Source organism: Macadamia integrifolia, chromosome 11, assembly GCF_013358625.1.
Source record: "Macadamia integrifolia cultivar HAES 741 chromosome 11, SCU_Mint_v3, whole genome shotgun sequence".
Classification (NCBI taxonomy): Eukaryota; Viridiplantae; Streptophyta; class Magnoliopsida; order Proteales; family Proteaceae; genus Macadamia; species Macadamia integrifolia.
The window spans coordinates 13166169-13190411 of NC_056567.1; the positions used below are offsets into that span (position 1 = coordinate 13166169).

The following is a 24243-nucleotide window of genomic DNA, read 5'->3' on the forward strand; positions in this document are numbered from 1 at the left end:
GGGGGGGGGGGGGGAGATGGATTTTCGACCCTTAGATTGCACGGTGAAGTCAATCCTTAGGAAAGTTGAATAATTACATCTGAACCACACCGGGTCCGACCTAAACCCGTGTTTGAGACCCTACAATTTTGCTGATCATAGGCTTGAACAAGTCCAATTAACATAGCCATTATTAAATTATTATAAACAATTATTTAAAAGAGAGAGAGAGAGAAAGAGAGAGCTTAGAAGTCACATTAAAGAACTTTACACGCAAAACCCAACCCTTAAATATCCCCTCCAAAGGTCTTCTCTTTGTCATGTATTGACTAGAATGACGATTAAAAACAAGAAAACAAGGAGAAGAGCTCACAAGAAATATAAATTAAATTAAAAAAACAAATCAACTTATAACTAACTCCATAAAAAAGCATATCCCATAGACTAGGTAAACTTTCTCCCACTTACGCCTCTAGATATCTAATTATTTGTTATTTGTCAGTTAATAAAAATTAAAGCTATCTTCAGAGTTAAGAGTTGAAGTAACATAGCCACCACTCTTTTATAATATCTAAATGGGAGAGAGTTATCGGCAATCGGCATAGAGAAGTTCATCTATAAGGTAAATTAAAATGGTATTGTACATTAGATGGCATTTAATACATTTCAAATGGCTCGAGAACCTTTTTCTTATCTAAATGTATTATATAGCATCAACATCATTTTAAGTGTCAACTTCCTCGACCATACCACCCGAAGCTCACAAATCCTAGAATAAAATTGCATATACTACAGTAGATCATGGGTCAATATTAAAATATTTTAAATTATAATCATATTGAAAAAAAAAATACAGGAAAAAATGAGAAAGAAGAGAAAATGTAAATGGAATTGTGGATCCAGCAACATGAGCACATCTAATTTTAGAGCATAATCAATCAATAGTTGAGTGGATTAAAAGAAAGAAAACATGTAGAAGCCAAGCCATTCCATTTATATGTGCTTTGGAAAAGGAGAAGAAAAAATTTTGCCAAAAAAAGGAAAGGAGAAAAAAATGGGAAAACCTGATCCATTGGGTGGTTTTGCATTCGAACACTTAGAGAGAGAAGAGAGGCAAACCAAACAGTTATCTAGGAAGAATCAACAAATAAAATTATGATAATCAAACAGTTTTCCACTCAGAATCAATTGGCAGACTCAAGGTAAACAAGCAGTTATTCTACTAGGGAAACTATTCCACAGAAACTCCCTAAAATGAGTTACATCCAGAATCAAAATATGAAACAACAAAATAATCGAATCAAACATCGCCTAAAGGAACGATTAGAGCTAGCATGGAAATCGGATTTCAATCTGATTCCTATTGGGATTGGATGGAATTGGCCTGGATTGACCTATTTTGGCCCAAGCAATACTTTATTGGAGATTGAATCAGATTAGGAATCGCTTGAAAAACTAGTTAAAAAATTAGTCATCTTTCGCCCTCTCGCTCTTCCTATTTAGCTATCCCTACCCTCCCACTCTCTTTCGCCTTTGGAGCTGAAGTGTGCCGCTGATGTAGGAAGAACCATGGGCTTGCCATGGGAGGGTGATAAAATTACATTAAAATCTAAACTTAATAATATCACATGACATGTTTACCTGTCAAAAAAATCCTAGACCGTTAGAATGGTTTTATTAGAGAACTTTGACCATCGATGGAATATCAACTTTAAAAAAAAAAAAATCATTTTTAAATAATTAAATAAATAATAATATTTCAAATGCATTTGTAAACTCTATATAAAAATGTCATTGAATTCGGAATTTTGTTCAATCATGGTCGGATAATCCTTTTAAGATATTCACCTTTGTTGGGAGTGGATTCAATAGAATATTGCATATACCGTGTACTTTTAGTGTAGCCATCAACCTTTAGTACATTGGAATATACAATGCTCATTGGAACGGTGTGGATCTTTCAGTTATTGGAATCAGTAGTAGAGAATATTTTTTTTTTAAACTGACAATTCTGAATACAAGATTTTCAAATGATCTAGTTCAATGCACATATAATATAAATATTCACGTTTATATCACATTTTGAAAGATATATAATATGATAACCCTATAAACAAAATGGTCAACTTTATCACCACTTGCGAGCATTTGGTGATCTCATATGTATCCATATCAACGGAGCGGATGACTCATCATTTCAATAAATAATTTCTTTAGATAAAATAAAATTATGAAAACACTTACTTGAGAACTCACTTATCAATTTCCATTGTAGAAGACACCATTTTTTTTTATATGCCATTGACCATGATACATATGATCCATGTATAATATCAAGAAAAATAAATGCAAATGCATGCCTTCTACTTAGGGTAATAGGTCTATAAAATATGGTTTTACCTTAAAAAAATAAAAGGATTAGGGAGAAGGTTTCGCAACACTAGTATAAGAAAAAATTTACATACTACACCAATGAGGGTCTAGAAAATAGAATTATCCATATGGCCCCACATGAGCGCCACTATTTATCTTGTGAGAGTGGTATATTAGAAAATATAATGAGACAAAAAAATAATGAGATAATAAACTAACAATTGATTTTTCCTCCTCAAGTTTCAATTTTTTTTAATTTTTTATTGGCTTCCGAACATAGCCCTACGAACTGCCATGCACATGAGTTTGGATCTATTATATTTACGATCACCTGGTTGTATATATGAACATGCAATAATACTTATCCCCACTTCCTGTAATTACAAGGGTAAAAAATGGTATATCGAAAAGCAAAAGGGATAAATGTTGGATTGTCACATGTACGATAAAAAATGATCTTAAGTATAATAGATCCAAATTCCCCAAAACCCTTTTCCCAAAGTATCCGTCCACTGCCATTCAGGTCATTCATTTAAGCCTTGGTGCATGGCTTAGGACCATGGTTTGAGGAATCAGTCTTATTGACGTTGGCCAATAGCGTATTGATGAATTAGTACACATGATGGGTAAAACAATTAAAAAAAAAATAGAAAGAGATTTAAAGTGAAACAAGTGGTATTTTTATCCGATCTGGATCGATATCAACCTTAACCGACCCATTCCTGATAGGCTGATACGGAGTTGTCAAACCTTGCTTAGGAACCAAGAATTAATCAATCGTCACGCCTTACACGAAAGCATTTTACATGCGTACGTACAATCAAACGTGAAAACCAAAGACATAAGGACGTGCAGATTAGAAACTTCTCCTAGACGACCCCGTCCAACTCACCTTCTTTGACTTTTCGTCAAGTTATTATCCAATCATGTGAAAGTACAAACTACTTGGAAAGTCTCTACCATCTGATCGTTGGTGTGGGGCTTAAAAGCGTCCTCCATCAAACGGTCTAGATTTGGAGGCGTACGAATTCCTGGAACCCATGTTAAGGTGTTCCGGAACCGGGAGTCAAAAGGTCAAAATAATAAGTCTTATCCAATCAGAAATTCTTTTCTGCTAATATAGAAAACATCATAATGACAAAAATAGCCTTACCGAACGTTAACTGCCCCCAAAGGCGCCAAAAGGCTTAACGAAATGGTAGTTCGTTCAAGATTCCCAATAATTCATTTCCTCTTTCTGGTTAAAATACGCGAAAGCGTTCTTGACAAGAAACCTTTGCTTCCCTCTCTAATCTCTATATAATATTCCATCAGAACTTCTTTTCTTCTTTGATCTCAAGTTTCTGCAAATTCCTCACTTCCTCTCTTTCTTCCAAATTCCAGAACTGAAGATTCATCATCACTGAAGGTTAAAGAAAAAAGATCTGATTACAAAGTGAATACTAGATTATCTTTACTGTTCTTAATGTTTTAATCCGATTCCTCGTGGTTGCAGGTGGATTGAATTCGTGAAAGAAGGTTTGTTTCTTCGAGATCTTCTTCATTCTTGTTCAAGGTTTGTGTTTGCGTTTTTTCGTATTTCTGAGAATTAGGAATTGTTGTTTCTTTGACGGAATCGGTAGTAGAATTCTTTAATCTTTCTTTAACCTGATATTTCGTGTTTAAGGAGGAATGTACGTGGAGAACAAGTCGCTTGAAAGTTTCCTCATTACAGCTTCTCTGAAATAAATTGTGGTGAGAAGAATGAAGCTGTGAATTTGATAATTTTTCTCTGTTTCACAGAGCGTTTTGTGGATTTTGATGCGAAGAGGTTAAAATGTTGGGAGATTTCATAAATAGAAGTCTTGTGTATGTACTGATTCTTTTCTTCCGCTTTGTTAATTTAGTTCCAGTTCTTTCTTTGAAGTTTTCCATTTCATCTCCTTAAATTTCTGTCAAGAAATGAGAAACTTAAGTTGATTTGTTGGATTTGGGGATTCGTATATACTTTCTTGGATTTCAGGATGCTTTTCGGATATGCATTTCCTGCGTTTGAGTGCTACAAAACTGTCGAGAAGAACAGAGTCGAAATTGATCAACTCCGGTTTTGGTGTCAATATTGGTAACAAAAACCTTTCGATTCCTATTTAATTAGTTCTCTAAAATATATAAGTGATTCAGTTTACCTCTGCTACTCTGCAACATATCGAAATTTGTGATTGGAATGATATGCGACTCTTGATGGCGCTTTGAAATTTTGAAGTTTTAATCCCATGATTTAGTTGACAACGGAATTTGAACTTGTTCAACCAAGACTCAGCTGGGTTGACTCAATACAAATGTCGATCGACTCATTGAAGTTCAAACTAGTTGTAATCACTGAGTCAACTCATGAGTTAGCTTCACTTATGACTTAGTTCAAGTTTTACATCTTTTCAAGTTCTAGTTATCCAAAGAGGGTAAGTATTTTTGCTTCCTATTACTTTTTGGAATTTAGGTTTTAGGACACAAGTACACAACTACATTCTTGTAAGATCCAAAATCAAAATAAACTCAGTAGCTACATAAAACCATTAGTTTATTAAAATATACACAGGGATTGATTAATAAACAACGAACAGAGGAAAGATAAATTTGATCTGAAGCTCATAGATTCTTTTTGAAAGGTTGAAAACATCAACTCACTCAAAATTCTAGAAATGAGGATAACTTCAGTTCATAATTACCAGTTGGATGGAGTGGCAGGAACCCCACTCTGTGATCTTTACTCTGCAGACCCTGAGACTCCAAACTGGAGTCATAAACCTCTCACCAACATGCTACTAATTTCATTTGTACCTCCTGCATTCAAATGTTGATTCCAATTCAAAGTCTCTTGACTGCTCTAAATGGAAGAACAATAATGTATTCTTCGTTTTATTGGTTAATTTTATGAGTAAATGTCATGAATATAGGTCATAATCCCAATTAGATTTGTTTAGTGATTCATAAATGTGGATTTTACAGGATCATTGTTGCACTATTGACAGTACTCGAAAGGATCGGGGATGTTTTCGTCTCATGGTATGCAGAGCTCTCTATGAATTTGTAGATATTGAGAAGTATCAAGTTCTTATAATCAATAGGCTTTTTGCTAATCCTTGCGTGAAGGTTACCCATGTATGGTGAAACGAAGGTGGTCTTCCTCCTCTACTTATGGTACCCAAAAACAAAGGTGATTCCCTTCACTGATGAATAGCCCCCATCCCTTCTTTTCAAGAGACTTAATAGTTGTAATGCCTCTGATGTCCTAATCCCAGGAGCTTAAACTGTGAATTTAGGGAACAAGCTTTGTTTATGAAACATTCTTTCGGCCATATGTTGCAAGGCATGAGACAGACATCGAAAGGAAGTTTCAGGAACTGAGAGTTCGAGCCTGGGATTTAGCAACTTTTCATTGGCAGAACACCGCCGATTTTGGGCAGACCACATTCTTCCAACTTCTCCAGTATTTCGCTTCTCAATCTTCAAAGGCATCTTCAAAGGCTGAAGGCCTCCGCTCTCAGGTATATCTATCTTATTTAAGTGCTCAGTTACATACAAAACAAAAAACGATCACCATCATAAATATAGGATCAAACCCATATGCATTCAATCGATCCCTACTCATAAACCACCAAATTTCTTCTGAATTTTGATGTTGAACCCTGCAGATGATCGAGCAGCAACCTTTCAATTCAGCAACTTCTCCAAGGGCAAGACAGCCACAACAGAGGAAGGCCACTCAGCAGTCAAGTAAGAAGTGGCCGTGGTCACCCTCAGCACCACCATTGTCGTCGATGAAACGATTGGAGACCCAACCACCAAAATTTGATATTGTCCAAGAGCAACTACCCAGTGAAATATCATTACTAGCTACTATGATGGATACAGATACAACAATATCGGCATCCGATGATAGAACAGATCCTCCTGCCCAGATCAGAACACGGCGTTCCCAAGCCCGTCCACACCAATGAACCCAAAACAGAAAAAAAAAACTATGTAGTTCGAAACAAAAATCATCAACTGTGAATTAGTGATGTGATTGATGATTAAAAATTGAAAATTCTTCCCCAATTGAAAATTTAGTTAATTCTTTTGCAACCTTTGCAATTCTATACTCTCTCTCTCTCTCTCTCTCTCTCAATCTCTCAAAAGTCTCAGTTTAAAGCAGATGATGAAAAAAAGGAGAAATATTATTTACAAATTCGCAAAGAAGAATCTATTCTGTGAAACTGCACAAGTCCGTAACAGTCGGAGTTACCATCAATTGTCGCAATCGCTGCTACCGTTCCTTGTTCCTCCCAACCCAAATCAATCCGAGCAACCGATCAAACACACGAGCAATCTTGGAAACAACGTATTGATTCAAGAACTCAAAGCAGGCATTGACCGAATTCCTCAAGTATTCCCTTAGGAATTGGAATCTGTCCCAAATCCTTTGAAAGAAATGTCGACCAGAGGAGCCCGGCGTCACAGACTTGGGTTGTAAATAAGCCCAAGCCGCTTGCTTAACAAGTCGATTTCTGATGCAGATCTCATACCCAGACTCAACACCTGGAACAGCCCTAGGAGACTGGATACCAGCGGCGGGCGATGATGGCAAGAGATCCTTCAAAGACGTGTAATTCGTCCGCGTCCTTAATGATATAAGCTCGAGATCGTCAACGGCATGTGAGACTTTACTTCCACCGTTAACGATAGGGAAGTTCAAGGTCTCATCAGAAGAAAGATTGAGCTTTGCAGGAATTACAGAAGAAGCAATAGAGTTTCTCCGTCGGCGAACTGGTTCCCGCATAGTCGTCGTCCCCATTAAAGCTGCAGGAGGAGGCATAGTAGAAAACAAAAGAGAAGATGACAAACAGTTGGGATTCTTGTGAAGACTTGAGGAGTAGGAGGAATTCTAGGTTAAATTGGGTTGAACGAAATGAAACTTCAAACTTAATTGGTCTCTGATCAGGTCAATCGCAGTAGGTAGAACACTAACCAACGGAGGAGATCAGAACCGTTGGCCTTTTCCCCTTCTCTCTCTCTCTACTTTCTCTCTCTTGGGGAAATTATTGGAGGAGGCTTGGATCATGTAGGGTGGGGGTCATTGTCTCATTAGCCATTACTCTTGGTTCATGCTGTTTAACAATATTTTATTGGGCGATGATGAGAAATTGCTTTCCTTAGCTTATTCTGATTGTGATGGAAGTAGTTTAGTACCATAAATATGCGCATAGTTAGGCCATACAAATCGCATCTAATGGAGGCGGGTACAGATCAATGGTTGTAATTAATCCATTAGAAAATAGAGCAATAAGGAGAAGATCTTTTAATAATTGGTGGGCTGTGGTACGTAAAAAAACCCATCCTCGAGATACTTAATTGTTACCTACATTCCTCTATATCAAAAAAAAAAAAAAAAAAAAGCTTCGATATTTGGTCAGTTTAAATAATGTTTAATAGCCACGTGGTTACTCTCTCTCTCTCTCTCTAGGTTGGTTGATGTTTTGGTGATATGATGATGATCATGATAATGATGGTCTTTGGGCTGTTGGACCACCCCACCACCAGGATCACGATTGGGGAAGGGGATCTGATAAGCGATGACGTGGTAGGATGAAAACCATGGGCCCCACAATACGCGTTTGTTTTGCGCGGAATCTTCTCAACGATGCGACTACCGTAAAAGGGCAGTTTCCACGTAAGCCCACGGGACTTTTCCTAATGAATTTGACTTATCTGGATAAAAGATTCAAGCATAGCCAGAAGAGTAAGTACAGTAGATAGCTTATTATCAGAAAAAAAATATATATATATATATATAGATAGCTATATATTTTTAACCATATGAAAAAGTAATCTGAAATTTCTGAATGTTCAGGCTTTTGTGAAAATGATTTGAATCCTTCATATGTCAAATTTCAGATTGGGTTTTAATGGATACTCTTATATGTAAAAGCAAAAGGTTTTATGCATGATTGTGAATATTGCACGATCAATCGGCGAGCGTGTGATATAACAATTTTGCAGTCAATTGGTCACAAGTTCAAAACTTAGAAACAGCCTCTTCTACGAAACGAGGGGTAATGATGACTTCCATCCAAGGAGATGAGGGTCTATTGTGCATTAATTCAATGGCAAGGCAACTAGGTAGTTGGCCTATAGGGTAAGTCAGAGAAAGTCGTTGATACTAATAGTGTGTTAGTACTTAATAATAAAAATAAATATAGTCTCTCACCATCTTACTGGTCCCTCATGGATCCCTATCTGGCCCAATGGGTCTTGCACTAAAAGAAAATAACACAAACAAAATCCTAATGGTTGCACCTATGCATGCTCTCACCTGTTGGGCCATACAAATAATCTCACAGTGTTCATGGCCACTCATCTTTATTTCATTTTGTGGATGAAAATGGCTGTTAGGGCATTACCTTCTTTGTTGTGAAACTTGGAACTCCTGATATTGATGTTGTTTCAAATATTATATATGGCACCAGATAGGTTTCAAGTCTGGTGCCAATGTGGGCCTTGCACCCAAAAAAAAAAAAAAAAAGAGTATTATGGCACGAGAATTTCCTACATCAATTAAAGTCTTAGAAGACAAAGAGGCTTATGGGCCTAACAATCCCCTAACAAATCCAACCAGGTCCTTATCCATCATCTACGGTGGGCCAATGCCCACTGAACTGAACCAGACACATTTCTTCTCTCTTCATAAACCAAAAACAGCCAAAGTAATATGAAACACATGCATCTTTTCTCTTTTGATTATTAAAGCTGGGTTTTCACTTCCCCCTATAAGCCAAGAACCTTCCCAAGGCTAGTTTTATGTGGATCTCCCACCCATTATTGGCTTCTTGCCAGGAGAGAACCCACACTCCTATGCGGCACCCAAACTGAAGTTCCACACTCACTCCTGGGACCCATAATTTGGTGTTTTGCTTAGAGAGGCAATATTACAACATCGAGATTGGATCCTCTGCATGTATATTCATCTGGGCTTATATCTGAGGATTCAACACATGTCCCATTTTCTATCAAATTATTTTCATAAAAATTAAGTTTCTTTTTTATGATTTTACCCATGATATCAATATGATACCTGATCCTGAATCGATCAATTTTTACGATTGATTTCAGCCAATACTAATATGATACGGACGATCCAATACCAATACCTAAAACTATGCTCATAGGTCCTATCCACACTCCAAAGGATTGTTTCATCCCATTTACCTGGTAATATGTACATGAAACTCTTACATTTAAGTTCTCATCCTTGAGTAAAATGACATTGTTCATATGTCAACTTTATGCCATTTAGATTCTTTACTACTCGTGGCACAGTAGATGGGTGTGGTGGCTTCAAGTAATAATGGAGTTGGATTTGGTGTGTTCATCAAGCTTAATTTAATTGGTTAGAGTTAAAAATTTGCATGATATTGTTGGGCGTTGGTTATTCTTAGGCATATACTAGTGATAGAATTGGACATTTTGTTCACATATTGTCACATTATATGTTTTCAAGACTGGTTATTCCAAATACATATGTGATATGCCTTTGTAAATTGAATTGAATCACCTGGGAATACTTGAAAGGATTACTATGAGTATTATAAGTAATAAGATTCTCATTAAGACTTTTTGCAATTTAGCTTTGGCTATGAAAAGGCATTGTGGTTAGATATTATAGGTTTCGGTGTACTAGCATTTGATGCCTCTTGTTACATATGTTAGCACCTGGATTCATAAATGTTTACCTATAAGTGATGGAGATGCTCAATAAAGAATACATTTCTCATACAAGAGTAAATATCAAGAGAGATGATTTGTTCATTATTGAACTCAAATTCTAGATCCGATGACATTCTCTATAAATTATTTTAAAAATAAATAAAATATTAATATTTATTTTATAAAGATATTAGAGATTGTTTTATGTTCATTAGTGGTATAGATTCTATGTATACAACGTTCCAACGAACTAAGGGGTGACCAGTGTTATCAATTCGGCCGAATAATTCGTGAATTATTCGGCCGAACCGAATTTTTCTGAATTTTATCAAAAATTCGGACCGAATCCGAATTAAAAATAAAATTCTTTAAAATTCGCGATTTTTTCAAAAGTGAATATAAATCACGAATAATTCGGACCGAATCCGAATTAAACCGAATTATTCGGTCCATTTAAACATTATTTAAAAAAAAACCAAAAAAAAAAACCCAATAAGCTTTTTTGACCGCTTTTTTGACCGAATCCTTAAATTAATCAATCGAATAATTCTCCGCCCGAATAATTCCCGAATCCGAATTTGCTAACTATGGGGGTGACAACAAGTAATTCTTTGCTCGTAAATCAATCATGTGATATTATAAAGTGAAGAGACTTTTATAATAAAAATATGGGCGCGGGTCCCCTACAGGCAGCATCACCCCTGCGCTAGTATGGAGACCAATTGGAGTTGGCATGAAAGCATTAACAGGGCCATATTTTCGTCTTTCATGAGGGGTGGGGTGTTCATTTCGCCTCCTCCCCATGTTTGGGTGCAGAGGTCACTCTGCTTTTTAGGCCTCTTTAAATATTATCTTCACCTAGAAAAGAAAAAAAAAGTGTCATATTCACTTTTGGGTGTCTTTATGTGTACATAGATTTATTTAAAAAATTAAAGGTTTATCGCATAAAGATCCAGTGGGATACCACCTCTAGACAAATTTAGCAACATAAGGAATCTATTAGTAGTTAAGACAATAAATACCAAGCATGAGAAAAAGAGACTCTCTCTCTCTCTCTCTCTCTCTCTCTCTCTCACATATCCACAAAAGTTTGTTGACGAGATGCTGCTTCTTCCCTATAGCGTGTTGCCTTGATCAGTAGCATTCCTAGGAGGATTTGCATCTGTGGACCATCATATAACCCTAAGCCTTCTTTAAGTAAATTAACTTATACCTTATTGTTACATGAAGTATAACTTTGTATAAAATTTAAAAGTGCTATATTTATCAACAAGAGGACCTTATGCCAATCTCATAGGTTAAATTTTAACATGAAATAAACCACATTAAGCAGTTAAAAATGTGTTAAAAGCCTCAAAATATGAATCATGTGCAATATGTACCTATTCCCCTCCTATATTGCACAATATATCACGTTACAGCGTGTAGCATTTGTCAATTTTACCAAGATAACGACCTCTCTATACTGTGGATCTCACATGTTTTACATACCATTTTTACATCAAAAGCATTCTCAATCAAATATGCCATTAACCATTTTTTTTTTTTCCATTTTTATTTTACATCACTTTTATCATTGAAAACTCTATTTTATTTTCAAGTTTACACAAACCCCTCATAGACAGATTATAAAGAGGTCATGGCTTTTGGGTACTTCATTGATACAAGGCCCATTATTTCCAGCTAATATGAGCAAAGGCCCATAAACCACGACCCATGAAATCGTATTGGAGATCATGGATTCAGATACTAGGAAGCGAAATCCATCTCGCGATCTGACGGACCAATACCAAACCAATCCCGATCACCCTTACAGACTTTCATCGGACAGAAATATCCTTGGTTGTCATTAAAAAACTTATTTTTATTACCTTATTACCCTTCAACCGTTTTCAACCGTTCTGAATTCTGATCATGAAGAGGATTGGGGAGCAAACATTTCGCTTACGTAAACAAACATTTCGCTTACGTAAACAAAGTGTCGTCACAGAAAGAGAAATTCCATCACTAGATCTTCAACCTGTTTGGCCCTTCTCCTTTCTTTAAATTTGCAGACCAATCACTACATAATAGTTGAACTATTCAGTAAAACCAAAGAATGGACCATGCATTTCCTTTCCACTATCCACAAGTCTGCCATCGCATCCATGGTTTTAGTGCACGTTACCAGAACGAGTATCAACCATCTCAAAAACTGATATGATATCAGATCATCCACAAAAATACCCCTGATTTTTCTCAAAAAACATATTTTTTTATCCATATCGTTCAACCAATACAGTATCGGCCAAGTATCAAGATCTGAGACATGCCAAATCAATCAACCATATCGAACGATCCGATACCAATACTTTGACCATGATCACATCAAAATAATTGGTGCGCTTTGTCATTTGCTATGACCACAAAAATGAATAGAGCTGACTGCTGATGCTGGAAACATACACATTAAAGGGACTACAACAAAGATTTTATTTTATAACTTGATAACGGGTATCAACTATATTATGCAGAACTGTACATTGGACACCCTACCTTCCACATACTTTCTTCCTGGGCCTCCTCTTCCAGTAACTTCTCATGGGATCATACAGTTGTGAGTTGTGACCACCCCGTGTGCATTGTTCAGTACCACCTCTACCATTGAATCAATAAAAATACAGGTGGATGGGAACCAGAGGCTCTGATGTCATAGCAGAGGTTTGATGAAAGTCCATCAGCCCAATCACCTCTGATTGGATGTACCATTAGATGGTACTTCTACAATACCTGAAGGAGGAGTTTGTGGCTGTGGTGTGCTGAGATCAGCCATCACGAAATCAGCATCCACATCACCCCATTCTACACCAGCTACATCGGAGTCAAGGTGACCAATCAAAATATATAAGGGGAGAAAAGAATGTGGTAATAAGAACAAGGCAGCATTGCCGAAGAAAGGATACGCTCAGTCCTCCACATGTCTGTGATGCTAACTCCAGCATCTGATAGAAGCCAGTAATCTGCATCGCTCTGCAAAAGGAAAGAATAAGTAATGTTAATATGACCACAGCAATGGGTGAAAAAGAGTTTTAACTTTTCAACATGACCAGGACACACAATTACAAGGAACCCCAATACATAAAAGAAAAAATAAACATGCTAAATATATTAATGTGTCTGTGCCAGTACCCCAATGCACAAGGCTCCAGCTATTGCAGGGTATGGAAGCGGCAAATGTAAGCATCCTTACCCTCTGCTTTGCACAAGAGGCTGTTCCAAGTTTTGAACCTGTGACTAACATGTTGCAATAGTGCAACTTAATAGTGCAATACCATTGCGCCACAGGATCACTCACCGTTTGTGCCAGTACATAAGCAACAATTTTCAGAAGTAGGTTTATGTTGTACACAGAAATGTAATACACATGTGCAAGTTGCTAGCAGGAACCATGGATTAAAATGAGAAAAAAAAGAAGCAAATGTTTTCCATCAACTTTCCAATGAAAAAAATCATCAACAGATCAGAAATAAACTTGTAAACCATCAGAGCTTAGATCAATCACTTACATCAACATCTGAGGGTACAATCTTCATGATACCACCCACCAAGTCTTGTGAGGCATTCAGATCTGAGCACATCCTATGATCATCTTGTCCCTGCACCTCTATTTCTTTTCCTCTGCTCTCTTCAGTGACCATTGTTGCTACAGTATTCTCATTGGATCCTGAACTTGATGCAATTGGAATGCTTGGAGGTGCCTCCACACCATTCAACTCCTCAAACTTCTCTTCAAATTGACTGAAAAGAAAGAAATAACAAAAGGCACTGAGCCACTGAAAAACTCCACAAAAATCATGCATCTTATCTAAAACCAAATTGACATATTGTTAAAGCCTCATTTTCGCACAGCAGATAGAACATCAATGCTCATAAAAGTTACATCATTGTAGTTGCAGCAATACCTAACAAGGTAAACATCGATAGGACCCATTGTGCTTCTAAGTACAATTCTATATCTCCTTTGGGGATAATCAACTGCCTGTTAGAAGTGAAAAGTAATGCATTAGAAACAGGAAATGCAGAACTTCCTCACGTTGGTCTTTCCTTGAATCTTAACTACCTCATCAGGATCAGGGACTTCCAAAGTAGTTCCATGTGGAGCTTTAATTGCTATCAAGGTCTCATTCTGCCAGAAGCAAGGGAAAAGAGGTTCAAACATCTATTAGTTACAAACAGTGAACTAGAACTTAATGTCTCAGAAACAGATATCTAGGAAAGTGGAATATTTACTAGATTGAAAATGCCACTAGAAAACTTGACAGATAACAAACCAACCTGGAAGCAGGGCAGGCCTTTGATGTCTTCCTCGGTTACAAAAAGCCACCTAAACAGTTGGAAGAAATAGAAGTGGGTGACTTGATTTAATTGATATATTACTGATAATAACAGAATCTCAATGCACAAAAGAGGCCAAGATATTCTACTTTTGATTGTTTTCGTCCTCACTGAGGTCTCTCAATCTTTCTTGCATTTCTCTGCAACAAATTAAGAATCAGCATCGTGCAATGGTCACAAGTAGCAAAGATACAATTTCGTACAACTATACTAGCAATTGAATTAAATATATAACCTTATTCGATCATCTAATCTGCGCTCCTCCAAGGAAAGGTTTCCAACTTCTGCCTGCAGGGCGGGGTGGGGTAGAACAGATAATGAACTCTTTTCCTGAACACCAAAAAAATTCTATAGAAACTGCAGATGCCATCTAGGTCAGTTGGTAGTCTGGGAGGTTCTTCACCCTAGACCTGGCACCTCATATTCCTTAATGTCCAATGGATTCAGACAGTTCCAAATAAAAAAGAAAGAAAAACTGAAAGATATGATAGTCTAAGTCATCTAAGTGTTTGCATGGTAGTGAACCAAAATCATTTTCTACGTACCTGTAAAATAGAAACATCATCATCAACTTCCCCCGGTCTTGAGACATCAAGTCCCCTACTCAAACAATCAATTTCATTTAAACACCGATGAGCTTCAATTTAGAAACCAAAATAAATAAATAAAACCGTGAAGAATATATAAATATATATATATATATTAAAAATAAATAAATAAATCAAATTACTTCCAACGTATTCTGTTCTTTAGCTTCTTCTCTATAAGCCCAATTCCTTCCAAGACATTTGTAATGTCATATATCCTCCTTTTTTGTACCTGTTAAAATAGGAGCCCATTGATCATTTAGTAAATTTTGACATATCTACCAAATTTGATCATGTATTGAAAATTGAAATGCTAACCTCCAAGGTGTCAGCTGCTTTGTTTAGATCAAGAATCCCATCTTCTGCACGTTTTATCAAATTGATAAACTTCTTTGTCAAGAGACCTGAAAGAGTAAAAAAAAACATCATCATCTTGCTTTCAAAGGTAAATGCTCTATGAAAACTCAAGAGGGGAACACTGCAGAACTGATCATTTTTGGTGGAGATCAGAGGCAGGGACTTAAGAACAGCCACAAATTATATTACCTAAAGAGCTGTCATAGCGACAAGTACCAACTGGGGTAAGAGTATTGCCAGGGGAACCTGCACATTGAACGTGAAATATCCTATTAATATCCCCTCTTTATTCCTCTTTTTTTTCCCCTGAGATCGCTCCAAGAAAATTAATTGCAGAGAAAGTAGACTTTCATGGAGAGAGAACAAAATTTAATGTCCCAGAACATAATGTGCATGGAAAAAAAATTTCTCACCGGCATTTGATGCAGGAGTTTGAGGCCCAGCTCTACTTTGCTTTGAGACTTTTGACTTGTTATATATCTTGCCCCCTTTTCCTGATCCAGGTGTGCGAATGGGGCTGTTGACCACTTCAGTGTATCCAGGACTGGTAGTCCACTCACTAGACTCAGCTTCAATGTCTTCTGCTTCATTCTTCCGCTTTGAAGGCTGCAAAGTGCCAAATATTTTCCCAAATTGCAGTCAGCGAGCTTGAAGAAATCAATTTAATTGCAGTACTACTTTAAATCAAATGTGCATAATGGCACTATTGTATGATAAACATAACCACTATGGGGGTATAAAACTTCACATATTCAAACTTTAATCATTAGCTTAACCCAATCCAATTGAAGCAGAAAATATTAAAAGCTTGCAATGCAACTAAGAGGGAGGAAGCAAAATTTCATTGTTGGTCATAAAAAGGGGAAGATTTGGCTAACAGGATAAGTACACATATATGTTAGACAAGTATGTTGTCAAGAGACCAGACATGAAGTGAAGGCTGGCACAGCATCACTGAGGTTTTTTAAACCAGAAAAAAGGACCAGTATTTGTAGTGCTGCAACACCAGAAGATCCTTAACAAGTAGTTCTAGAGCAATATAAGATGGAAATTACCATAGAAACTACATTTCCAGCTGCAGGAAATGATGATCAAGGAAGTCGGAGCCATATGCCAAATGATAGATGACAAATTAACGGAGCAGGTTCTTAAGATGTCTTTGTGAATTCAACACAGACACAAGGTAATCGACACTGATGTGATGGCTATGAAAGGCTCCAAAGAAGCAAAGGCTAAAGCAAATCACTGCTTAAACTAGATTTTTTTTGGATAGACGCTTAAGCCAGAGTAGTAATTGAGTGGTTTTTTTTTTTTTTTCTGAAGAGGGGGAGGGGTGGGGTTGGGGGTTACCTTAAAGCTCACACTGTAAGACCGTAGAAATTTTTTCTTTAGCATATTTGCAGAAAAGCCAAAGAAGTTGGCCATCCCAGCCAGTGAAAGTAAATTTTAGTCATTTGCACAATCAGTTGCACAGTCGAATCACCAACTGGGATTTCCCACCTGTTCTCCTTGCAACTAGCTTGAACCTACACATGCACATCCATAGGCATCACATACCAAATTTAAAAAGTCTATGTTGAACAGCTGCCCAGTATCCACAACGTGTTGGTAAATTGACTGCTTTTTTCCTTTACAAAGTCCTCGCTAGCAAAACCGTACTTAGCTAAACTGAAAGAAAAAATGATGGGCTAGGTACAGATGTAGATGAAATTATTAAAAGGGCAACAAAAAAGGTAAGACAAAGCTCACAGGCCCAAAACAGCATGCATTGTGACAATTCAACTAAATTATTTGCCCTGCAATAACCCACCCTCAGAGATCTAGTTATTTGAGCACTTCAAGGTACCAAAACCACTTTCAAGCAGCAAAACATCACATTTCTCTCAGTTTGAACTGAACTAGAACCCCAAGTTGAAAGACTATGAGCTGCATTTAATCTAAAATATTTGCCACCAGCTGGGAGCGTAGTTGTCATGGTGTCTAGGCAACCCTAGGAGTTAGAGGGGGGCTGGATGCAAGGTGACCAAGGCGCCTGGACGACTAGGCAATGCCTTGACAACTATGGCTGGGAGAGTGAAAGCACTAAATATAGATTTATGAGTGAATGATATATTCTGGTAATATCATTTGAGTAGTTGATTTCACATAAAGGTAACCTGCATTTCAGGTACAGTACAGGCTACTGATGCCACTTTGCATCATATAATGTAAAGGACATTCCATCTGCAAGTAGTTCAAAACTGGATAAGAACAGGTTATAAAGGAGTAGGGCAGCCAGGAAGGTACACAAAACATCCAGTGGCACATGTATTAGTATACCAAGCCTCAGTATTGATAGGCAGAGAACGACAGACTAACACTTGAAAACTATAATCCATGAATGGAAAAGAAACAAAGGAGAAAACATATTTACAGGAAATTATATGAAATCACCAATGAAATGACTTGATGTGAGATGGAACTTCAGTCTGAAGAAATCAAGGTTCCAACACTCAAAAAACTGGACTTCACACACAAATGTGTCGACGGTCCATTAGTTGCGACAAGTGTTCCAGTATTGATTTGAAAGTTCTGATTTTGAAGCCGTTCCAAGATCCAGAACTAATAGCAGAACAGAGAACTGAAATCAGAATTCAATGATCAATTTTAAAACAATAGATTTGGAGAAATCCAAGTAGAAGAAGGAAACTAGGCTTCGATGGGAAAGATAGGATTTTCAAAACAATTACTAAAATAAGGATTTAATAGGGATGAACAGAATTAAAAGTGAAACTAAAATAGAAAACAAATTAAAAACAAAAAAATCAGGAATCACCAGCAAAGGTTCCTACTGAATCACCACAGTAGGGAGCATTCGGAATCACCGCAGAACCAAAGGCAAAAGCCAATCTTCCATTCATCAAATTTGTGTACAAAGCAGTAACCCCTTACAAACTTATATAGAAGACTCCAAAACAGACTCGAATTCAAAAAACAAAAAGCTTAAACCAACGTTGAACTGAACTGATAAGGTAACTTAACTATGGAAACTGAAATAAGGAGAAAAGAGATTGCAATAATGCTGGACTCTTAGATACCTATTCTAGCCTCACTAAAACACTTGAAAACAAATCAAATAAAGAAATAAGACCCTAACTAGACTAACTAATAAAGTGAAGCTTGTATTATTCCTCCCAACCATATTTTAGGCCCATTAAAGTGGCCTATTATAACAAAAACCCATAGAGCAAAGGCTCGACATGTATAGAAACGAAACCAAGGCTTATTTCCACTAGAATAAGCCCACTTTTGCTGGTTTATCTGCATCAGAGACCATAGGAAGAAAATTACAGAAAATAAATAGTATACCACAAGTGTCTAGGATCCCTTTCATTCAGAAGAGTAATATTATCCAAACGTTTGTAAAAAGAATTTGTCACTTACTTCTTAAAAACTGCTAATCTGCCTGAATCATAGGATGTGCTGTGACAGAATACATTATATACCATGACTTAATTGAAAACTAAGGCTATGCAGCTGTTACTAATTCCCACAGATGGAATCAATGGCATCACGGTCACGCAGGCAATTGTAACTTCCATCACCGACTCTTCTAACAATGAAGTTTATAATCCATTACATAGCTTCCCTGATCTAAGAAGTTATCTGAATTTCATTTCATCATGATCTCCACAACATTAATAGCAAAGGTAAACAAGTTTCTGTTATAGGATTTTCGGACAATCTTTCTTCTATGGCAGCGACCATAATTTGCAACTCCCCAAGTTAAAGGAGGAAAAGGTAATCATGTTTGTCATCTTCCCCACATGGAATCATATTTTCTTATATCATTGTTTGTGTCCCCATCACTGGTGAACAAAAGCTGCATTGCCTTCAGTGGAGCCTATAAATTGCATACCAGCAATTGATCAGAGACCCAAACTACAGAAGTGCAACACTTAAACTTGAAAGCTGGCCCACAATAAACTTAGGACTGAAATTCAGTGAGATATCAAATTAAGGGACACTTAGCAATTCATTTCTATTCATCCTTTGATTCCAAACATGTACACAATGAATTTTTTTACTTTAACATGAACGGGCACTTAGCAAAACTCCAACTGTGAGAACCACTACTAAGTTTTTACCGAGTAACCGCTTACACAATTGTGCATTGTAACATATGTGCCAAGGCTTGATGTACAAGTACTTCGCAAAATGAATAATAAAATAAACGAAGTATAGAATCCTTCTCCAGCGAAAAATATTAACACCAAAATTTATTTAAAGTACTGTAAAGTAGATGGGAATAATTACAAACTTCTTAGAATTAGCGTCATCTACAATAATGAAAAGAATTCTCATTGAGAATCTGCTGATCATGGTGAAACAACACAAAGAAAGCTTCAACTTTAAATTGTGTTTCAGGGTAGGCTTACATCATGAAGAGCTTAGGCTGCGGAAGAAAGCCTGGTCAAACTCAATACCAAGCATAAAAAAGGACTTATCTAACTTTAGCCATACAAAATAAAAAATATTTTAATATATCAATTCATAAGCTCAAAATCTACATGATCAAGATGGCAAGGCAGTACCAACTTAATATTGGGATCCTCCTCCCATTATTATTATTATTATTTTTTTTGGGGGGGGGGGGGAGTTGCTTATAAGTAAACGATTACATATTTTTTCTGCTAATTGAATTAGTTTTTCATGTACAAATTACAAGTGCGTCTAAATTATTAAATTACCTCCTTACTTGGAATTGAATATTCATTATTCAAGAATGATGTGTTAATGTAATTTGTAATCATAACCAATTTGTGCATCCATATGAGCTAAATCCCCAAATCCTAAGATCTAATAGTCAGATGGATCACACTACTAGACACATCCCACACCAAGTGGCCAAATCCAGACAACATGTAATAGAGATCTCAATTGGTGGCTTTCTTGCTTCCCTCCAGGGACATGCCCTCTCTGTCTCTTCCACGCCCCCTCTCTTACTTTTTATAAATATTTCTAGTTACCAGTGAAACAGAAAGAATGAGACATTGGCACATGTTACTAGACGAACAAACGATCCTAAAATATAAGAGCTAATAATTGAAATAAGTATCTCAGCCTGAAGGTGGAAGATAGCATGTCTTTTAGGTTCTCATGCATTGAGACAACTCCCAAAAAGAGTCATTCAATGCCAAGAGTCCACGAAGTATCACTACCTAAATTATCCGCACAACCACTTCCTTTCACTGTATGACTTGTAAGTCATCATCCTCAAAGCAGACTGATAAAGAACAACAGAAAACAACAGGCAACACCAGATGTTCAAAAGGAGTTGCATCAATTACCATCTCTTGCCTACCTCAGTCGAACCCCAAGAACTTCCCCCATGGAGCTACAATCATATGGTTAGGCTTTCCACTGATTTCTAAGAGTGGTGAGCTATCTAATCAAAAACTCAGATTTTCCACAGCTTGGAAATTACGCAACAACTATATTCAGGCTAGACAAGTTAATGACTAAAATCAAGCATTAATTTTATGCTCTACAGGTAAATTTATAATCATCAAAGCATTTTAATAGAGATCACAACAAATGTTGGAAGAGACAAAAACAGATCATCGTGCAAACATTTCATCTGTTACGGATTCTTTTGTGTTGATTAGAATCGCTACAGTTGAAACAAGCCCACAAAAATCATCAATAAGAGGGTATTTTCAAGCAACTTCGACCCAGTGGCACCATCAAGCAGTTTAGGTGCATTTCCAGGGTAACAATATTAATTTCCCCCTTTTTTAAGTGAGCACATAGAGAAAAATAACTTACTAGAAAAATCTAGTCCGCATCATAGACTCAGTCGCATAAAAACTTAAAGTCAGTGGACAGTTCTTCCCCTATTTCACTCCACAAACCAAGCCAAGATCCATCAATCAGAGACAGTGGGAATTCAGAATCATGCAACCTGAATTTACATGCTCTCTCTTTTTTCACTTTTGCTTCCTTTTTCTTTGGCTTGACAAGCATCTATTACTGCTCCATCCATCCCAATTACCAGTAGCCTCTCGCACCAAATTTGCAAGAAGCGCGTGGATCGGAAAGAGAAAGAAGTAATACCTCAAGAAATTGAATCTTGTAAGGGTAACTCATTGAAAAAAATTATGAGACCTGCGTAAACTGAACCACGAAGCAACTCAGGACCAAAAGATCCCCTCTTTTGCGCTACCTCACTTTCATTCCAAGCACAGGAAAGTGAACGAATGGTTAATGAAGTTCCGAAAAGCCAGAAACTTGAACCCAGTCCCAGCACAAGCAGGTAGAGAAAAACAAAGCTCTACAGTTCCAGAAAATCCAAACTACATATAACAAATAGGAGCATTGAAAGAAGCCGATCTCAGTAGAATTCTCCTCAAATGGCAAAGAAAAAAACCACACCGGCAGAACCTAAAAAGAAACACGCATCCAAGTAAACTCACAGTAGATTTAACGACGATAGCTTCAGCTTCCTCATCGGGAACCCCGTTGCGGTTCTCCGAGGAGAACCTGTGGTAATCATCGGGTACGAACGGCGGCTTCGTAGACGAGAAAGGAAGGTGACGCTTCAAAGGTTGCTGCTGTTGCTGGAGGATCTGCCCCGACGGCTGCGCCGAACGATTGGGACCTCGGGCGCCCGACATCAAAATTTGAGCAGGTTTCCCGCGATTTTTCGGATGATTGAGCGATCAAAAAACCCTCTTGTCTTCGGTTTTCAAAGCGATCTGGATCAAGACCGAAGCCGAAGCCTCACCAAGTCTCCAACGATCGAAACAGAGGAGAGAATCAAAATGAATCTGGCAGAAATTCGGCAAAGCAGAAAGAGAAAATGGGATCTGAGAGTTCTCGAGGGTAAGAGAGAAGAAACCAATGTTGAAAAAAGCGGGGAGAGCAGAAAACGAGGGAAGAGGCAAGGAGGGAATTTAGTTCGGATAGATATGGAGGGAACCAGATAGAAATTTTTATAAATATGAAAATATCAAGAAAAAAATTGGTCCGACTGATATTACACGTGTGAGAAACCGATTTCGAGCTTGCCCCGTGTGTGGTTTATTTTATTATATAATAATTTATTTTCCCCTTTTCGTTTTTGCGGAAATCATAATATTAAGTGAGTGGGGTTCGAATCGGCGATACCCGCCTTTTATTGTCAATAAGTCAATTAGAGGCTCATACTGATGTGTCGCGATGATTTGGCGCGCTTTCGCCAACTCCAACCCCATTCCCAGTTCCCTCCCTCCCACCAAACCCTAAACAGTAGTAGTGCTTGGCGGGGTGTACTTTTTGGTAGCAACGTGGCATTTTTTTACTGGCTATGATGGACAAATGCCCACTTTGATGTTTGGTGGGGACAGATGGACTTTTCGATGATAAGAAAGCTGGTTGCGTTGTGCTGTGGATCACATGGTTTGAGGTATCGGATCGTTTGTGTCGGCTGATTTATATTCGTATCGCTAGTTATTGGCGATAATACTATAACAAAAATCAAGGGTAAAATTATCTGATACGTCGGATCTGTGCCGATATGTATCGAATCGATTTTCTAGGTAACGGATACTATGCACTAAAACCATGGTGGAGCATGACCCAAGTGGGCCCCTTTTCTGATTCCAATAAGCCATCAACTCAAAAGAATAATACGGGCGGCCGACGATGCGCCTCAATTCCTTAAGCGCCGCTTGATTGGAATTTCTATGAATCAGCAGTTCAGCACCCGAAAATACCAATGAAGCCCCTATGGCCCTATGGATCCCAACCGTCTATTTGTTAGAGGAACTCTTTATTTTGGCAGATCATCTATTGTTTGATTTGTTTATGCGGATCGTGTGGTCCGAGAAATAAATCTTTGGATGCCCACCTGTTCTACCACGTGAGAGAGATGTAGCTAGGGGTGTTAAATTTCAGTCCGAACCAGTTAGGCCGATGAAAACTGATGGGTTCAACTCGGATTGAATCACTCTAAATCTTTATTGGACCAGTTTCATTTTGGCCTTTTACGAAATCGATATAACCGAAACCGATTGAACAGACTGAAATAGATTGATCGAAATAGTACAAATCTGAATTTAACTCATAAGAAACTAAACCAAAAATAATAAGGACAAAGTTTTTCTTCAACGATGGATAATCCAAATAGGACCCCCTCTCTCGCCCTTATTGTATGGGGTTGTGTAGCCTTCGAAAAACTTGGTAAAAAAAAAAGAACCACAAATCAATTAAACAAAAATATTATATATAATTTCCTATATACATGTATGAAAAAATGAAACTGAACCAAAACCAATAGTCTGGTATTGATTTTTTTTTCCTTTTAATTATGATTTTACACAAATATGTTGGCACCTGATGTGGCAAAAATTGACCGGACTATCTTTCCTGCAGTTCCTGAAGCTTCGATCGACCTACACAGAAGAGAAGACAAGGGAGAGCCGAGCTAACCCGACGGGGGACTCTCCGATGCCTAAGTCAGATCTTTTCACAGCAGATGCTTAAGAGAGTTTTTCCAGTAAAATAAGTGATTGATCCATCCCCTATGATGGAGGCTTACCTTGGTATTTATAAGCTGATGGAGAGAGAACGAGGGGCGTTTGTGGAGAGTCTAGTTTAGGCGTAGAGTTCTTGAGGGGAGTGACATTGTGATTCTGGGAATATTCCGGGTTCCAGGGCATATTCTAGGAATATTCTCAATTGATCTCGGATGTGCAAGTCGTGAGAGGGTTTGACGCCTCTGATGACGTGTAGTGGATAGAGCCCTGCCCCCATGATTAGGGATCACGTCCCTTGAATGTAGGAGTGGATGTGTGCACGTTTCCAGGTGCATTACTTGACTATGCTGAGC

The 24243-nt window shown here is 37.5% G+C and overlaps 3 protein-coding genes across 5 annotated transcripts; 1 reads left to right on the forward strand and 2 right to left on the reverse strand.

Moving 5' to 3' along the window:
* Positions 1–3599: 3599 nt before the first annotated feature.
* Positions 3600–6470, forward strand: LOC122093349 (putative HVA22-like protein g). Of its 2 annotated transcripts, none has more exons than XM_042663668.1 (8): positions 3600–3760; positions 3848–3907; positions 4135–4200; positions 4355–4453; positions 5338–5394; positions 5482–5545; positions 5652–5876; positions 6024–6470. In XM_042663668.1, the coding sequence occupies exons 3-8, from the start codon at positions 4169–4171 to the stop codon at positions 6327–6329; spliced, it is 783 nt and encodes a 260-aa protein (XP_042519602.1). In that variant the 5' UTR covers positions 3600–3760; positions 3848–3907; positions 4135–4168; the 3' UTR covers positions 6330–6470. The 2 variants fall into 2 exon arrangements, with proteins under 2 accessions (XP_042519602.1, XP_042519603.1); XM_042663669.1 differs by having other exon boundaries at positions 3848–3870.
* Positions 6471–6530: 60 nt separating this feature from the next.
* Positions 6531–7316, reverse strand: LOC122093350. The gene has a single exon (XM_042663670.1). It carries the CDS (start codon positions 7184–7186, stop codon positions 6638–6640), a length of 549 nt encoding a protein of 182 aa, XP_042519604.1. The 5' UTR covers positions 7187–7316; the 3' UTR covers positions 6531–6637.
* Positions 7317–12528: 5212 nt separating this feature from the next.
* On the reverse strand, positions 12529–22324 carry LOC122094363 (transcription factor E2FA). 2 transcript variants are annotated; one of them, XM_042665136.1, is made up of 15 exons: positions 21848–21968; positions 16743–16918; positions 15806–15998; positions 15582–15638; positions 15354–15439; positions 15179–15267; positions 14994–15048; positions 14684–14736; positions 14538–14588; positions 14389–14437; positions 14174–14239; positions 14016–14092; positions 13620–13851; positions 13017–13083; positions 12529–12924 (listed from the first exon to the last, which is right to left on the reverse strand). In XM_042665136.1, exons 2-15 carry the CDS (start codon positions 16815–16817, stop codon positions 12800–12802), a joined length of 1275 nt encoding a protein of 424 aa, XP_042521070.1. In that variant the 5' UTR covers positions 16818–16918; positions 21848–21968; the 3' UTR covers positions 12529–12799. The 2 variants fall into 2 exon arrangements, with proteins under 2 accessions (XP_042521070.1, XP_042521069.1); XM_042665135.1 differs by lacking the exon at positions 16743–16918 and having other exon boundaries at positions 21848–22324.
* Positions 22325–24243: the final 1919 nt, after the last annotated feature.

Bases quoted from the DNA above. Each gene is read 5' to 3' on its own strand.
- LOC122093350 (XM_042663670.1), bottom strand. From the start codon at position 7,186: ATGCCTCCTCCTGCAGCTTTAATGGGGACGACGACTATGCGGGAACCA.
- LOC122094363 (XM_042665135.1), bottom strand. From the start codon at position 22,048: ATGTCGGGCGCCCGAGGTCCCAATCGTTCGGCGCAGCCGTCGGGGCAG. The intron at 15,639-15,805 runs GTGAGAAATTTT...TTCAATGTGCAG, and splicing joins AACTCCTGCATCAAATGCCG to GTTCCCCTGGCAATACTCTT. The intron at 14,240-14,388 runs GTTGGTTTGTTA...TGCTTCTGGCAG, and splicing joins AAGGCCTGCCCTGCTTCCAG to AATGAGACCTTGATAGCAAT.
- LOC122093349 (XM_042663668.1), top strand. From the start codon at position 4,169: ATGTTGGGAGATTTCATAAATAGAAGTCTTGT. The intron at 4,201-4,354 runs GTATGTACTGAT...CTTGGATTTCAG, and splicing joins TTCATAAATAGAAGTCTTGT to GATGCTTTTCGGATATGCAT. The intron at 5,877-6,023 runs GTATATCTATCT...TGAACCCTGCAG, and splicing joins CTGAAGGCCTCCGCTCTCAG to ATGATCGAGCAGCAACCTTT.